We start from the raw sequence: 17,991 nt of genomic DNA on the forward strand, positions 1-17,991 counted from the left end.
TGTAGAATAGGTGTTTTACCCTTTGTGGCAGTAAAACACGTGTCAAGATTTACACCATTGGTACCTCATTTGCCAGTAAAAAATATGATAATTGTTTTTTTACCCTTTTATCTGGCAACAAAACTGACACCTTTTTTTTCAAGATGCTCGAACGCCAAATAGACGCTCGGACAGTGCATTGTCTTTGTACTGTTCGTCTTTTGGCGTTGTTTAGTCTGACGTTGGTGAGACTAGGCCACAAAGAAGGCTGTCTCCGGTGCAGGCCAATCAGTTTCAAAGGAAATTGCATTTATTATCTTCTTGGTTCTTTCGGTAAAGTCACGTAGAAAGGAAATAATAAAATAATAAAAATAAACATTCTCACGGCGTTTCGATTGCGACACAAGCAATCATCATCAGGTGTGAAAACCACAGCACCATTTTTATAATTTCATAATTTCCCTTCTACGTGACTTTACCGAAAGAACCAAGAAGATGAATCCCTGCAGTCACGAAAGCTTTAAATCGAAATTTAACCGCCTTTACGGGGAGGGATTCCACATAACTTTGAGATCCTTCAACAAGTTCCGTGATAAGAAGGCTCAGCTAATCGAGTCTCTCCCCCCTTCCAACCCAGCTTATATATATGCTCCAAGCCCGTGTGCTGTTTCATTCAGACGCTGTCGCCTCGACAGACCTGGTTTTCACCTGAGGACGGCTGCTTGCGTTGTGGCCGAAACGTCGTGAGAATTGTTTTATTATATTTTATTTTTATTATTTTATTACTACCCTTCTACGTGACTTTATATTATTTTATTGCTACCCTTCTACGTGACTTTACCGAAAGAACCAAGAAGATGAATCCCTGAAGTCACGAAAGCTTTAAATCGAAATTGAAGGTATCTACAGTTTTTGGTATTTGAACATCTTAACACGTGTTTTCTTGCCTAAAAGGGTAAAGCCTCTTGTTAATGTTCATACTTTGAGACTGGCCAAAACGTCCCATGACATTCTGCTGCCTCGCAAGGCACACGGTGACCCCCGCCAGGCAAAGCATTGTGGGCTCCTTGAACGCCGTCCTGGTTAAGCCAGCGCTTGAATTCGGCACCTCCGATTAACACGGTTGGCGACGTACAGCGCGAAAGAAGTTCAACATACGCGCATACAGGCAGCAGGAGTCCCAGAAAGTTGTCTCACAAATCGTTTAGGCAAACCACAACCATCTTAAATTTCGATTTAAAGCTTTCGTGACTGCAGGGATTCATCTTCTTGGTTCTTTCGGTAAAGTCACGTAGAAGGGAAGTAATAAAATACGTGACTTTACCGAAAGAACCAAGAAGATTTACCGAAAGAACCAAGAAGACACAACCATCTTGTCATCGTCGTCCTCGTGGTACTTATTTTGTCCCCATACGTTTAAAAGAATGCAGGTTACAATAATATTGGCGTTTCTTTTTTATCCATGGAATCACTGTACATTGTACTCGAGTGATCGTGCCTCACGGCCGATGATGCCTGCCCCAAGCCGGCCTGGCGACGTTCGGTGGAAATCTCGAGTGGGAAACTGAGGCACCGGATACAACCCCGTACTCTTGTTGTCTGCCAAGCGACTCATGTCACCGTCGCTCATGAATATATGCACTTCGTGACGCGTCCACTGACGTTGGATAGAAATTGTTCTGTATTTGCGCATTTTCGTCTGCATGATGGCCGGATGGTCATCACGATTCCCCCCCCCCCCCCCCGCTAGGGGCCGTCCATAAATGACGTCACGCGATTTTGGACGATTCTTGACCCCTCCCCTCAAATATGACGTCACAAAGCTCTGCCCCCCCCCCAAAACCATATTTCCATTTTGAAAATAAAATATGCTTCAAATCGCTTTAAACTATTGTCATTGTAGTTAGTATTTAATGTGGCGCTGCACTCTGATGTTGTAGGAGTGTAGGTATAACAATTAGCGTTGTTATAACAATTATATATTTATTTAAAGTTGCGCATTTTGATGTGACGTCACATTTCTCAAACCGCCCCCTCGTCACACATTGTCACAAATGTCTGACCCCCCCCCCCCCTTTAGGTTGCGTGACGTCATTTATGGACGGCCCCTTATGAGTCCGAGCCTGGCGTGTGGCACTGCTGTAACTTTTCATCAGACCTCAACTTAAACTGAACTCTTTTTAAATACGTTATATTAAGTTCACTTGCTTGCTTGCGCGCTTACGACCGTGCAAATCTTTCGGTCGTTTTTTAACCCACTTCCCGTGATCCAATCGAGCTGACATTTTCCATACAGACTCGTTGTGCGTGACAATTAATTTTCGTGAAAAATGTTTTCCAAAATGTTACACTTTTTAGGAAAAAATATTATATTTAATTACCAATTGCTTAATGGTGCCAGGCAATCATCTGACCCATAGGTGGCAGCCATATCAAGCCAGAGGACTCTAGCCGCCACGCATATAAAGGATTTATAGTGAAAAACTTTGTTTTTACGGGTTAATTTCTTTTAAATTTTACTAGGTAGCGACTTGGCTATCACAAATGATAGCTCAACGAAGTGGCTCATCATCGTGTGGAAATTTATTGCAGCCAAATACTCTGAACGCACGTTTACATGGACGTATATTGAACCTCTTTCGCACAGGAACGTAGCCAACCGTGCGAATCGGAGGTGCTGGAACCGTCAATAAAATGTACGCAGTGAAAAACGACATAACGTGCATTCACTATCGGCATTTCGATTTTTTTTTCCAAAAAATAATATAATTTAGAAGTTTAAACAGCCTAAAAAACTAAACAAGGGAGACGTGAACACAAACAAATGTTAATTTATGACGAACATGATAATGAATAATCTTAAATCGAATTAACGTACACATGGGGGGTAGACCTGTAACCCTGTTCTAAATCGTATGCACTTACGTGTCGCAAACTCACGCAATAAATAACAGCTATTTAAAATTAATACGCTCGGGTCTTTTTCCAAATCGTATTCCTGCTGGATTATTGGTTTGCCGACTATTAAACATCCACAATCTTCCGTGCCACGACCTCTAAACCTGAGCCACACACACCACGGCAGAAACAGCCGCTCGATGATGCACGAATGGAAAATGTAAAACTCTCCGGCAGTGCGTGACTGTGGCCACCCAGGCCAGAACCCTGGAGCGTTGTCGTGTCACTCGATCCACAAACACGAAGCGGGAGGCATCGTCGCAGCGATACACTCCGACACTCTTGATGCAACGATCCGGCTCGAACACCTCAACGTCAGATTAACACGTGGGAGGCTTTCGCGACCAATATTATTCATAATCAACGTTTTTGGGTTTAGATCGCGTTATTTATAAATGTGTCGTAACCCTCCACCACCCGACACGGCCAATCAGCAAAAAAGTGTCACGTTGACAAAAGACAAATAGTTCACTGCTTTAGCCCACCGGTGTGTTGAAGCGTGAAACCACAACATTTACAATTTGAGTTGTACGACGTTTCGCTGGTAATTGCATCCAGCATCATCGGGCCGTGTCGGGTGGTGGAGGGTTACGACACATTTATAAATAACGCGATCTAAACCCAAAAACGTTGATTATGAACCTCAACGTTAGTTCACAATCGTTGCTCTTTAACCTACATCAACCATGAGAATGAAGAAGAAGACTGTGCGTGCAGAGACGGGTTTGTAAACACACAAATAAAACTGACGGTTATGCCGATATGCACCGAATACTGCCACTGGGTGTGGCCCAGTCACTTCGCCGGGGCAGATAAGCGACGTTCGGATTTGCAACGCTGCGCTGCGTGCAGTGTACGAGTCACTCGCTCACCGAGGTAATTCAGACACACCGTCGTTTGAAACTTACGGTTGACAGGACTGGACATGGGCATATAGGTGGGTTGGTTGTTGTTCGGCTTGTTGGATATCTCCGTGAAATCATTCTCTTGACTTTCTTGGAGCAATACACCTGAAAACGTTGACACAAACCCACATTTACGTTCCAGCATCATCATCATCATCACCACCATTCAGCCAGGGTCATTCCACTGCTGGATGAATGCTTCCTCAAGCAACCGTCATCTCTCGCAGTCCTGCGATGCAAAGACGCCTCCAGCAGCCTAGTGGACAATCCTCTCGGACATGTTCCATCCTTTGGCTGACATTCCGTCCTCAGTTTCGACCAGCGGCCGTGATTCCAGCCATTTGCTGTACTGCCTTCTCTCTCTGCTACCAACCACATAGCCCCCCTCCCATCTCTCCCCCCCCACCCTCTCCAAATTGCCACTCCCACCCACCTCTCTACTCGCGAACTGTGTGACAATCTGTGGGCTGTGTGGTCACCCATCCAAGCTGCATGATTCAGGCTCAAGAAACTAGTTGTACGCTCCATCCGAGTTGGTTGCGATTTGCCAGCATTGATATCGGCTGTGTTCACGAAGACGTTCACCAGATTGCAAAGTTACCCGTGGAATTAGTCTGTGGTTCTTTTCGGTAAAGTCACGTCGAAAGAAAATGTATAATGAAATAATAGAATACGACGTTTCGATTGCAACACAAGCAATCGTCATCAGGTAAGAATGAATGAGAATACAAACCTAGTAAACTTAGAAATATAATGCAATACAACACAGAGAGTCGGCTAACACAACAGTCAACGCCCTACCTGGTTGATTACGTTCTTCCTAAAGATTGCTTAAATTCGTTCTTACCTAATGACGATTGCTTGTGTAGCAATTCGAAACGTCGTATTCTAATTATTTAATTATTATTTATTTCTACGTGACTTTACCGAAAGAACCAAAGAGTAGTTCCTGCAGTCACGAAAGCTTCAAATTAAGTTTTTTTACCTGTGGAAATTTGAGGTCCGTGCATTTCCACTTTCTCTGGGTCGCACGTTTTCTTCTTTGCTTTGCAATAATCTGCGAAACGATTGGAAAAAGAACGCGTTAATAACGGACAGGTAACGGCAATGAACGTAGTCGTGGCACTACCCCTGACTCAATTGAGAGTCAGAATATTGTATTCGTACTGGAGGAATCCGATGAGCCATAAAGCTCTTTTTCAAAGATGTCCAGTAGGGGCACTGGGTCAGAACACACATTCTGTCGAGTTAATCTTGGCTCATGTTCAATCAATGATTTTGCCGATGTCGCCTACGTGCCTTCAACAACCACTTTTTTTAAATCCTTTATATTAAGTTCACTTGCTTGCGTGCTTGCTTGCTTGCTTGCGTGCTTGCTTGTGCGCTTACGACCGTGCAAATCTTTCGGTCGTTTTTTAACCCACTTCCCGTGATCCAATCGAGCTGCCATTTTGCACACAGACTCGTTGTGCGTGACAATTTATTTTCGTGAAAAAAGTTCCCAAATTTTACACTTTTTATGAATTAGTTTTTTAATATTTAATTACCAATTGCTTAATGGTGGCAGGCAATCATCTGACCCATAGGTGGCAGCCATATCAAACCAAGGACGAGAGGACTCTAGCCGCCACGCATATAAAGGATTTATAGTGAAAAACTTTGTTTTTACGGGTTAATTTTTTTCGCTCTGCTTCTCGCTCTGCGCAATGCGGAATTTTGGAATGAACTAAATCGTCATTTTTCGCAATACCCCACAACCTCGCTGAATTCATGAAACGTGTTAACTATCATGTGGATACGTTATACATTTAGAGCCTTTAGAGCCCGTGCTACGCAACCATCGGAAAAAAAAACCTCCCTCTGGGAATGAACCTGATATTGACAGCAGCGCTAGAAAGCCAAGCAGACTCAGCCTGGATAGAGATTGAAATGAAGTAACCTCCTTGCGTAACAGGTGGTAAAGGCTTCTGGACTGTGCTACGTGGTAGCCAGCAGTAATATCATCCATAATAGAGGTTGTTTTTGGTTAGATCGTGTAAATATATAAATGTGTCGTTAAACCCACCACCATCCGACACAGCCAACTAGTAAGGGTTGTCACGTAAACAGAACGTAGCCAATTCGTCACTAGTACAGCACACCGGTGTGTTGGAGAGCAAAGCTTACAATCTGAGTACGACGTTTCGCCAGTAATGTGGCTTCGCTCTCCAACAAACCGGTGTGTGGTGTACTAGAAACGAATTGGCTACGTTCTGTTTACGTGACAAACCTTACTAGTTTGCTCTAGCGGGTGTTTGCAGGTTCAACGACACATTTATATATTTACACGATCTAACCCAAAAAAGCCTGTATTGTGGATGATATTGGTCGTGAAAGCCCTACCACGTGTTAAGCTGTAAGATCCATTGTTGTCCTGTGCCTCTCTGTGCCCACATCCATGCTCCCTGACTTGCAGACATCACGTACAAGGTGGCAGTGCGCACGACTTTGCGTGGTGCGGTGGCCAAGTAGGTTGGCGCATCGCAGCATGAACCCGGTAACCTGAGTTCCATTCCTGGCCATGGTTTACTTCCCTAGCAAGTGACGTTTGAACCATTCCCACCCGGCCGTCCTCCCCCACTTCACCAACCAGCGTTGCCCAAATTGGAGACTATGGTCAAACAACCACCACTCTATGCACAGCATGGGCTAGGCCATTATCCAACAGTAAGTGTACACGCGGATAAACACGTGTGTCCTGTACAATGTCAGTAACTGGCCAGTTGGCTCAGTGGAAGACCAAGAATTTTGCAAACGGAAGGTCTGGGGAGTTCAAATCCTGTTTGGGGGTTGACTCAATGACCCATCCTCCCTCTCGGTCGATCGATACACTGAGCATCACTTTGTGAGAAAGTCAACAGTGGTTGTGCTTTTGGATGGACTTGCCACCGCGAGAAGGGGATGTGGAATTTCCACCATTGTCTCAGGGCTTAGCACCCGCCCTCGAAGCTCGTTCTAGCGGGGGCATGGGGACATCGCTCTTTGAATTTTGGCAAAAATGTTGGTGGGACGGGCAGTGAAGCACATCTTGCCTTTGCACATCCATCTGTGCGTGTAGACGGTGATGATGATGCACAGGGTAATGGCGACCAATACAGCCGCCATAATGGAAGGCACTAAGCATTGCAAGAGGGGGCACCGGGCTTGTTTAGTCGGAGTGGTCAGGTGTGGCGAAGACGATGACGACGACGACGACGACGAGGTGATATAAGATCCATCGAAATTTAAAATGTCTTCATTGGTTGGCATTGGTTCTGCAAAGATGAAACGGGAAACGTTATGATCCGGAATTGTTTATAATGCGTGCGTGTATAATTATATTGCTGGTTTAATGCGGAGTCCCGTTTAAAAGCGGAACAGGAGGCGACAACTGGAGGCTGTTATTGCCAGTGTGCTCGACTTGTAACGAGTTGGCATGTTTTGTTTACGCGACAAACCTTACTAATTAGTCATGTCGGGTGGTGGCGGTTTGAACGACACATTCATACGGACGCGATCTAACCCAAAAACCTCCGTTATGGATGTTTATTGTTTCAATGTACTATGCTTCGATATAAATGCGTCTCACATTCATCAACCTGCATTGACGTGTGTGGTGAAGTATGGTGAAATTACCCCCCCCCCCCCCCCCCCCACGATCCACACAGCAGGGAGAGGCCCTCGTCCAACAGTGAATTGACAATGGTTCATCTTCTTGGTTCTTTCGGTAAAGTCACATAGAATGGAAATAATAAAATAATTAAAATAAAACATAATAAAATAATTCTCACGACGTTTCGGCCACAGCGCAAGCAGCCGTCCTCAGGTGAAGAACAGGTCTGTCGAGAAGACAGAGTCTCATTCATTCATTCAGACTCTGTCTTCTCAACAGATCTGTTCTCCACCTGAGGACGGCTGCTTGCGTTGTGGCCGAAACGTCGTGAGAATTATTTTATTATGTTTTATTTTTATTTTTTTATTATTTCCATTCTACGTGACTTTACCGAAAGAACCAAGAAGATGAATCTCTGCAGTCACGAAAGCTTTAAATCGAAATTTGACAATGGTTCAATACATATATTGTGCGGTAAAAAATATATATAAATATTTAAACATATGTAGATACATATTTAAATATATTTAAACAAAGCTTAGATTTCAACAGCTTTCAAAGTACCGAGTACTGAAAACCCATTTTTTTTATTTTGACGACTGCTCTCACTCCTTGCTCTGGTTACGGATACAATTATGCAGAGGAGTGAAGAGGTGTTTTTGCTTTTACCTTGGTCGGAGTATAACCTCACTGAGCGCTCGTAAATCTGGCCGCCGTCGTACACGAAACACGTGTACACTCCGAAGTCGTCCTTGTTGATGTTGTTAATTTGCAGCGAGAACACGTTGTTTTCAAATTCTTTCAGCGGCACTTCGATTCTCTCGCTGTGCCTGTGCGCTTTGTAGAGGCTACTGTTGTACATGAATCGCTCAAAGTACAACTTGGATATTTGTCTTTTGTCGCCATGCAAAAACCAAGAAACCCCTCGATTCTTCTGGGGTTTAATGTTGGACAAATCGCAAGGCAGTGAAGCATTTTTGTTTTCGCTGGCTCTCACATAGATGTTATTTGAAGCCGTCCTTGTGGCGAATTCTGATCGCAACAGACAAGACATTTTCCATATTAGTGACGTATTTAAAAGCATTAAAATATGTCATTTTGCAATTGACACCTTTGCCGTAAATAACCAACTTGAAGCTGTTTGCATCTCAACAGTCGTAGGGGTGCCGCGGTGGCGAGGTGTTAACGACCTCGCAGAGTATACAGGAGGTCGTGGGTTCGATCCCGACTTTGACGCCTGCTGCTGTATATTTGAAGTTTGCATGTTCTTCCCCATGGCCACGTGGATTTGTGTCCGGGTCCTCCAGTTTTTCCCCTCCAAATTTAGAAACATGCGTGTCGACTGTTTGGCTGCTATACATTTCCACACATCGTTGAGCTATCATTTGTGGCCAAATCGCTTCTGAAAAATTAACCCGTAAAAACAAAGTTTTTCACTATAAATCCTTTATATGCGTGGCGGCTCGAGTCCTCTCGTCCTCTGGCTTGAGATGGCTGCCACCTATGGGTCAGATGATTGCCTGCCACCATTAAGCAATTGGTAATTAAATATAATTTATTTTTTCCTAAAAAGTCTAAAATGTTGGAAAAAAAATTTCACGAAAATAAATTGTCACGCACAACGAGTCCGTGTGCAAAATTTCAGCTCGATTGGATCACGGGAAGTGGGTTAAAAAACGACCAAAAGATTTGCACGGTCGTAAGCGCGCAAGCAAGTGAACTTAATATAAAGGATTTAAAAAGAGCTACATTTCTCAGTGGGCCTTACCTGGTAAACTAAAAAGCGACTTTGCTGCAAATGATGCCCCAACGAAGTGGCTTATCACGTGGAAATGTATAGCAGCCAAATACTCTTAAGCGCACGTTGATTGTAAATGTGGAGGGAAAATCGGAGGACCCGGAGAAAAATCCACGCGACCATGGGGAGAACATGCAAACTCCAAATATACAGGGTGTTAGGGTCAGGATCGAACCCACGATCTCCTGTATACCAGGCGATGTAGTTAACATCTCGCCACCGTGGCGCCCATACCTCCGAATTGAAAGTCCAGTGTGTTGCTCACCATCACACCACAGCGTATCGTTCTGTAGATGAATGCATGTCGACAGTCTCTGGAGGTAATGGTTGTGTCATGATTCACACGCTGCACTGTGAACCCGGGGACCTGAGTTCCATTCCTCGTCAGCTCCCAGGACGGGGAGTGAAACGTCGGACACCGTGGTTTACAGCACGTGGCACAGCCCGAACACACATCAGAGAGCCATAGGATACAGCTCCAAAAAAAAACCCAGGCAGAAACTATAAACTATATTGCAGTTTATCTTCTTGGTTCTTTCGGTAAAGTCATCACGTAGAAGGGAAATAATAAAATAATAAAAATAAAACATAATAAAATAATTCTCACGGCGTTTCGGCCACAACGCAAGCAGCCGTCCTCAGGTGTCGCTGTCGCTGTCTTCTCGACAGACCTGTTCTTCACCTGAGGACGGCTGCATGCGTTGTGGCCGAAACGTCGTGAGAATTATTTTATTGTTTTATTTTTTATTATTTTATTATATCCCTTCTACGTGACTTTACCGAACGAACCAAGAAGATGAATCCCTGCAGTCACGAAAGCTTTAAATCGAAATATATTCCAGTTTGTCCCGCAATCAGTGTTCCTTTGTGCAAAGGATTGACGGCGATAGTGGCTGCCACTCGTTGACCTGTCTCACCTTCGTCTGTGTAGAGATGCGTCACGTAACTCCGCGTCGCTGAGTTTTCCTTCACGTGACAGGTATAGATGCCAGCATCGTCCCGCCTTACTTTGGAGATATTCAGAGAGAAGTCGCCAAATTTGTAGCCTTCCTTCGATACTCTCGTTAGCCTGTCCTTGAAATCTTGTTGCACTTGGAATTCAGATTTGCTTTGCTTCGATATTTGCACGTGTTTCTTTTGGACAGAATTCCTCGGAGCCCATTTCCAGGTGACTTGAAATGCTTCGTTGCTGTTCCAGCTCATGTCGGCGATTTGGCAGCCCAGGGTGGTACTCGCGCCCACGTTTGCCAGCGTAACGCCAACGTAGCGTTGTCCCGTAGCGAGGCCTGGCAACACATAGGAAGAACCTCTTGTCAACAATGTGAAATTCCTCGCCCACGCTCTTTTTGTCAAAGACATTTCAGGACTTGCAATGTATCACTTTATTTGTTGTTATTGGGCTTTTCCGTGTGTGTCAAGTACGCGACTTACACAATAACAGGGAGTCAACGATGCATCTATGTAATGAAGGTAAACACATTAATTGGCCAATAACATATTAATATATATTGAGGACCGCAGAACTTTGGCAATTGCTGGCGCTGGCTCATCGCATAGTAGATAATATGGATGTTTTGTTTGGGTATAGTTGCATTCCTGATTGTCTCCGGTTCCTCCTCGTGACCCCGAGTCGTCCTCTCTCTCTACGAGAGAATGAGGTTACAAGTGAAAATTAGCGTTATCGTTTTTTGGTAATAATTCACTGGTCAACAAAAAAAACATTTTTTTCTGGCCTGGACTTTTGCAGCTGTTTTAGACTAATTTCAGGATGCTGATTCCAAATCTGATCTCAGATTTGCTCTATCACATCTCATTTTTATGCTATCGGCATACGCCATTTTCATTGATTTTACCCTGAAATTAACTCTGTCACTCATGATTGCAAGTTGTTGCGAGTCAGTGACTGCTTTAGTGTTAAAATATGGTGCTGTATTTTAGGATAGTGTGTTTATAATATCATTTTATGTAGATATCCACATTTATTTATTATTTTTCTTCTGCAGTTTTTATTGAAAATGCAATATTTGATATAAATTACCTTAAAACCGTTGGAATACCTTATGCCAGAAAAAGTGTGTTGACCAGTGTAATTGATGTATTATATTCATGTATATATATATATTTTAAGGGTAATAGCTCAGCGCTGCCATTGATCGCTCATTCCACTGCTGCCGGAAAAGCCTCCGCAAGTAGAAAGCCCCAGAGAGGCCCCTCTAGAGGGTATGAGGGTCGTCGTCCCTTCCACGCTGGCCGCTCCGGCTTGGAAGAGTTGGGAGTGCCCACACTTTACCCCAGCACATGCTAGCTGTCGACCGACAACTGCTCGATGGGCAGAAGCAGTTGGGGGCAGGCGGTGGTGGTGGTGATGGTGGGTGGGGTGGTTAAGAGATGTTCCATGTTCATCTTCTTGGTTCTTTCGGTAAAGTCACATAGAATGGAAATAATAAAATAATAAACATAAAACATATTGTATTATTTTATTATGTTTTATTTTTATTATTTTATTATTTCCATTCTACGTGACTTTACCGAAATAACCAAGAAGATGAATCCCTGCAGTCACGAAAGCTTTAAATCGAAAAAAAAATGTTCCATGTTGTTTCAGCTGTCTTGATGGGAGTTTGAACCAGCAAGCTCTGTCTCTACGGGACCTTTTTTTGCCAGTATCAAAATTTATAATAAACGTTTTTGAGTTAGATCGCGTTATTTATAAATGTGTCGTAACCTTCCACCACCCGACACGGCCAATCAGCAAAAAAGTGTCACGTTGACAAAAGACAAATAGTTCACTACTTTAGCCCACCGGTGTGTTGAAGAGTGAAACCACAACAATTACATTCTTGTGGCAAAACATGCAAACAAACATGCTCTGATAGAGACAGCCTTCTTTATGGCCGTGTCTCACCAAGTGATAGACCAGAGAACGCCAAAACTCGAACAGTACAAAGACCGTACAAGTATCAGAGCATGAACAGCTCGAGTGAAGCAGTTATATCTAGGGGACCTTTTTTGACAGTATCAGCGGCATCTGGATCGCAAGTCCAGTGAGCGAACCATTCATTGTCAAAACTTATTACCAGACTGTTTAAAAAAAAACACTTGCAGGATTTAAATTCTGGCATTGTGATTTTGTGTTCTTTTGTAAATTATGCAATTTATACAATAGCAGATAATCAATTATGTAAGTATTTGGTATGTACTATACAATATAATTGTTATTATGGCGGTTGTGTTACTTTTCGATTTAAAGCTTTCGTGACTGCAGGGATTCATCTTCTTGGTTCTTTCGGTAAAGTCACGTAGAATGGAAATAATAAAATAATAAAAATAAAACATAATAAAATAATTCTCACGACGTTTCGGCCACAACGCGAGTAGCCGTTATTTCCATTCTACGTGACTTTACCGAAAGAACCAAGAAGATGATTGTGTTACTGTTTATGATGTAGGAATGTATAATGGAGAACGCACGCACGTACGTACACACATTGTAATAAAGGGTGTTCGTAAACATACCATCGACAATTATTTTGTTATTTTCTTTGAACCTATCTACGTGACTTTACCGAAAGGCCCAAAGAATATGACAATTAAAGACTTTGTAATTATCGCGAAGGTTGAGCAAGGTGGACAAAACTACACACGTGTGGATAGTGACGATTTAAGTCTGCAAACAATAGATGTTGATATATTTTTAAAATTTTCTTCGGCGTCATCACGTGTTTGCCCTGCATTAGTTAACTCACACCCTTGGACCCCCTTACAAACAAGATGTTCCATAGCTTAATCAGTAACGTGTGTGTTTTTATGCACATTTTTTTAATGGGTTTTGGGAGTGGGACTGTTGTAAGCTGATACAAAATACTCTTTGGTTCTTTCGGTAAAGTCACGTGGGTAGAAAAAATAATAGATCACGACGTTTCGATCGCAACAACAAGCGACCGTCTTCAGGTGAAAGAATCACACTGCTGTGGACGATGCATTATATTGACACACGAGAGGGTCAATATAATGCCTCGAAAGGGTCAATATAATGCCTCGTCCACAGCAGTCTGATTATTTTCACCTGAAGATGGTCGATTGTTGTTGCGATCGAAACGTCGTGATCTATTATTTTTTCTACCCACGTGACTTTACCGAAATAACCAAATAGTATGGATTCCTGCAGTCACACGAAAGCTTCAAATCAAGAATGATGCAAAATACTTAAAATCTTAACAGCGCCTTTGCTTGGTGTTGATTCATGTTGTTCTTTTGCCATGCATGCTTTATTATATATACAAATACATTTAGGGAACATTTCAATGTGTGTTTTTAATTATTCCCATGCGTGCATTTTAATGTTAGGAGTGTTTTAATTGCTCAAAGGAATATTCTTACGGCCTGTCTTTAATGCTCAGTCAGGCTTGCCTGAGTGTCGAAACACAGCATACAAATTGATAGCAAATAATTAGTTTCTTCCCTGTAGCATCCAGAAATTAATTTCTCACTCAATATTTTTCCGAAACGCAGCTATAGCGGCTGGCTTGAAGTAGGCCAATCTAGGCACAAAACACTACCATTGGAATAACGCCGATAGCATTGAATCATAGACTCCCCCCCCCCCCCCCCCCCCCATTATCTTATGAACAGGCTTTGAAGGAAAAAATAAGGCACGGTTGGATGTGACGCAGACAAAGTAATTCTCCGAACAGTCTTCGCGAACTGTTCTAGCTGAATATAAACACTGCGGTATAGAGCTTAATCATACCAGCAGCGTATAGAGTTAGCGAATAATATTATACCGGGGTATCCATAAATGTATTGCCTGTTATATTAGATCATTATATTTATCCCTGTGTGTGAGCTCGGTCTGTAAAACCACTCACACTTGCTCGAGTGGGATGGTGCCGTGCAAGTCTCATTCCGTTGAGCGACAATTGTTGCACGGTTGGCTACGTACGGTGCGAAAGAAGTTTAACATACATACGTGTCGAGATTTGAGAGAGACCCAAGCATCGCTAACACGTCGGCTGTGTTGTTTTTTTAATGCTTCTGTTGTGTGACGTCGAAAATAGCTCAAGATTTTGAAGTTGACAAATTTCTGAAATACTTTAAACGAGGAATTTGCTGCCCATATTTTAACAGCGCAGTTCAAACGGCTGTCAAATTATGATTCTTTAATAATGGATGATATCTGTTTTGACACCGTGTGTAATATTTTTTTAAGTGGGTTCTCAGATGGAAGTTGCAAATGAAAATATCAATGTTTTGGTTAACTTTATAAGTAGGAAGTGAGTTTTAGAAATAGTAGGAAATAAAATTAATGCATTTTGTCCGTTTGTTATATTAAGCAAATCATTTTTAACAAAAATCTCTCTACATATATACAATTATACTTAAAATATACACATATAATTTAGCGATATACATTGTCTCATATTTTGACGCAAAAATAAAACGTGCATTTCAGTTTAACATACTTCAAAATTGGTTTGTAACTACAGCCACCGTTTCCCCCTTGTTTTCCGCCGTACATGTCACCGCTAACACTTCCGCGCGTGCGCTCGCGTATATAACAAAAAAAACAAGTTGTACAGATGCTTCCCTGCATGCACTGCACGAGCCGGAGCTGATTAGTAACGCGTCTAAAAATGCGCGTGACACACTCGCGCCACGGTGGAGATACGAGCGCGTCACTTGTGTCACAAAGTGTGTCACGAGCGCGGTACGTGACACACTTGTGCCACGCATGTGCCACGGTGGTGATACGGGAGCGAGGAAAACTTTGCTTGTCACCAACAACGACACGGACAGAAGCTTTGCTCCACATCTCATGCTCGGCATGACGACGTTTCGCTGAACGTGCCACACGTTTCAGCGGCGCTAATACTCCGAGCGAATCTTTCCTTTTTTTACGTATTCATGAATGTATTTTCCGCCTCCTCTTGTTTTCGTTACACGTTGTTCCCTCCCTCCACTGTATTTTGTGCGAGTTTTTTCGAAAGAAAATGCAAAAATTATCGCAAAATGTTTACTTAATTGTGATGTTTAACAACACCACGGGACAGCACCTGGAGTACGCATTCTAAAAGTGACTGACGCACACGGGCAACATTTGCATTCTTCTCCAACTGCATGCTGGGGAAACACACGAGCAAAATGTTAAGCTGATAGTTTTGGATTTATCGTCGGTAAAGAAAGAAACAAGAAATGTTACGGGCAAGGCAAATACAAGCAGAACTCCCTCTGTTTCCACTTATAATAATAATTATTAATATTATTCCATTGACTTTATTGGCTGTATAGACCACTGTTATCCAGCAACAATTGTCGAGGCGAGCAAATTATGGAGCGCTTTGAAATTCTTATCAGCAGTCAGGCTTCTTGAAACAAATGTCCACAAGATAGGGATGCAATAATAGGGTTTTTCCCCTTTTTCTGGCAACAACACTGAAACCTTTTTACAAGGATTCACGTCTGCATTAACCACAATACTCCACTTATCATGGAAACGATTCAAAAAAGCTTTTTTTGTGTGTGTCGCGGCCAAGTGCAAATATAGCCGCACTAAAGTTATCGAGGGGTCTTTATCAACGTGAGCCCATTTCCTGCAAAAAACATACTATTATAATATATGCATTGTCCTATGCATACATGCATATATTATCATAGTATGTTGAATCCTTCTAAAAAGGTTTCAGTTTTGTTGCCATTAAAAAGGGGGAACCCCCTATTGTTATATTTTAGTACTGGCAAAGGAGGTCGAATGATGAAGATAGGGATGTGAAAATGCATTCATATTGAAGACAACAGCTCGCAAATACACGAAAGCGCTGAACCGAGATAGACACGTGGCGTTCAGATGACACGTGCTTGCGTGACAATAGGAGGCCCTGGTTGTGATCTTAGAGACAGGGGGAGGGAAAGGTAAGAGAGGTCGAAACAAAACCATGTTTGGCAGCTGGCTGTGACCTGTCCCAACAGGCGTCGCGTTCCAAACAACGATAACGTTATACCAACTGTACCGTGTATGTTTAGGCGACGGGAATTCGTTGACTGGGAGGGCGGGGGGGGATTGTTTGTGCGGAGTTGAGGTGAGGGGTGCAGGAAATGGCCTCACGTTGATAAAGACCCCTCGATAACTTTAGTGCGGCTATATTTGCACTTGGCCGCGACACACACAAAAAAAGCTTTTTTGAATCGTTTCCATGATAAGTGGCCAATTCTTGGAAAGCTGGTTACTTGTTATCATCGTCACCATCATCAATTATTTTTTCATGCCGTGCCTCCGATCTCGATGTGCGAGAACAACGGGGGGGGGAGGGGGGGTATTTGCCACAATTACGATTTCAGACCAAAGACAACGGGGACGAACGATTCCTCCGAATAGCCGAGCCAGTTTGTTTGGGGCAAGCGCTCTTAGTGAAGATCCCTATGAAGGTCGGCACGGCACACGAGGTGGTGGGTGGCCAACAGCAAGTCCCACACACACACACGGCAGATGAGAATCAACTAAAATCGAAAATCTAATGAGGCCCCCTTCTTTCTTTATTTTGTCCACTTTCTTTAAGTTGTAACTTAAACCTTATAATTCCTTGGTAATTGTTTAATGGTGACGTCTTACATTCGCGAGCTTGACAGGATTAACCTGCGGTAAAAGTTAAGGCCACTTAAGTAAGTACATTTATAAACACGCAACTCTTATAGCCTAGCTTATTACCGGTGCGTGCAATAATGCGTAGGCATTGAAAGTCACTCGAAACAAACCTTGATTGGTGGTCATTCATGTAATGTTAGCTTTAAGATCCAATTGCTAGGTTTTTTTTTTACAAATTTAAGTCGCCAATTAGAAGGGACAAGTACGGACTCAGCACGGTGATGTACGGTCAAACATAACCTCCATATCAAACACGTAACGTGGAAGCCTGAATCGTGTAGTGGAGAATCTAAACGAGCAGTACAATGTGTATTGTGTGTCACTTTATAACAGCAGCGCAACATTCATTCCGCGGTGCACCCGATTTATTTTTCGTCAGCAATATCTGTCAAGAGGAGACGTTCGGCTGAGTAAATGCCATTAGAAACAACTTACCCGTTAGAAGTGTTGCTTGCAGTATGAAGGCGATTGTGAAGTCCATAACAGATCGAGAGCACGTGTGCATGTAACAGCGTTGAACTTCTTTCGCGCCGTACGTGACCAACCGTTTTGAAGAACCTTTCGCTTTAGACTCGGCACCACAGTCCGAGGCTGTGTGCTGTTCGAACGACTGCCCGACAATAATGTGCTGAACCCCGTAGCCTCGGCTTGCTCAGGCTAGTCACAAAATCCCCGAGAGATGCCTTGGTTGTGATACAGCACCACAAGCAACGCATGGAAAATACTGTTTATATATATATTTTTTTTATACTTCTTCTTCTGTGTAATCAGGACTTTAAAAAAAAAAACCTGACGTAATCACCAGACCGCTGCGCTGGACCGCAAACAGAAGTCAGCTTCTCCAGTGTGAGTATTTTTATGCCAATAGCTGTTTTTTTTATATAATGCTCTCCGTAAGATAGCATTACGTGTTGGGCTAACCTAAGATTACTAATGACGTTAAGCGCAGTTCGATATGGGCCTTGAGTGATACTGCCCTACGGAATAATACTTCTTTTTTTTTGCTGAAACAATGACTAGTGCATATTTCCTTCGCTGGGATAATTTTAACATTTTTGTATAGTGACTCTTTAAATGAATT

The 17,991-nt window shown here is 42.9% G+C and overlaps 1 protein-coding gene across 2 annotated transcripts in view; it reads right to left on the bottom strand.

The window, feature by feature from the left end:
• The window catches only part of LOC133352012 (uncharacterized), a 29,219-nt gene extending 11,729 nt beyond the window's left edge, over positions 1 to 17,490 (bottom strand). The window contains exons 1-6 of one of the 2 annotated variants that reach the window (XM_061567709.1): positions 17,346 to 17,490; positions 10,189 to 10,557; positions 8,143 to 8,505; positions 6,914 to 7,135; positions 4,828 to 4,899; positions 3,846 to 3,947 (exon numbers count right to left, since the gene is read on the bottom strand). In XM_061567709.1, coding sequence (XP_061423693.1) covers positions 3,846 to 3,947; positions 4,828 to 4,899; positions 6,914 to 7,135; positions 8,143 to 8,505; positions 10,189 to 10,557; positions 17,346 to 17,415 — 1,198 coding nt within the window. In that variant the 5' untranslated portion in view covers positions 17,416 to 17,490. Of the gene's footprint in view, positions 1 to 3,845; positions 3,948 to 4,827; positions 4,900 to 6,913; positions 7,136 to 8,142; positions 8,506 to 9,536; positions 9,657 to 10,188; positions 10,558 to 17,345 lie in introns of those variants that run through there. The other variant, XM_061567710.1, reaches the window with a different exon arrangement.
• Positions 17,491 to 17,991: the final 501 nt, after the last annotated feature.

The sequence above is a fragment of the Lethenteron reissneri genome, chromosome 39 (genome assembly GCF_015708825.2).
Source record: "Lethenteron reissneri isolate LAM-NWPU_2019-01 chromosome 39, ASM1570882v1, whole genome shotgun sequence".
Classification (NCBI taxonomy): Eukaryota; Metazoa; Chordata; class Hyperoartia; order Petromyzontiformes; family Petromyzontidae; genus Lethenteron; species Lethenteron reissneri.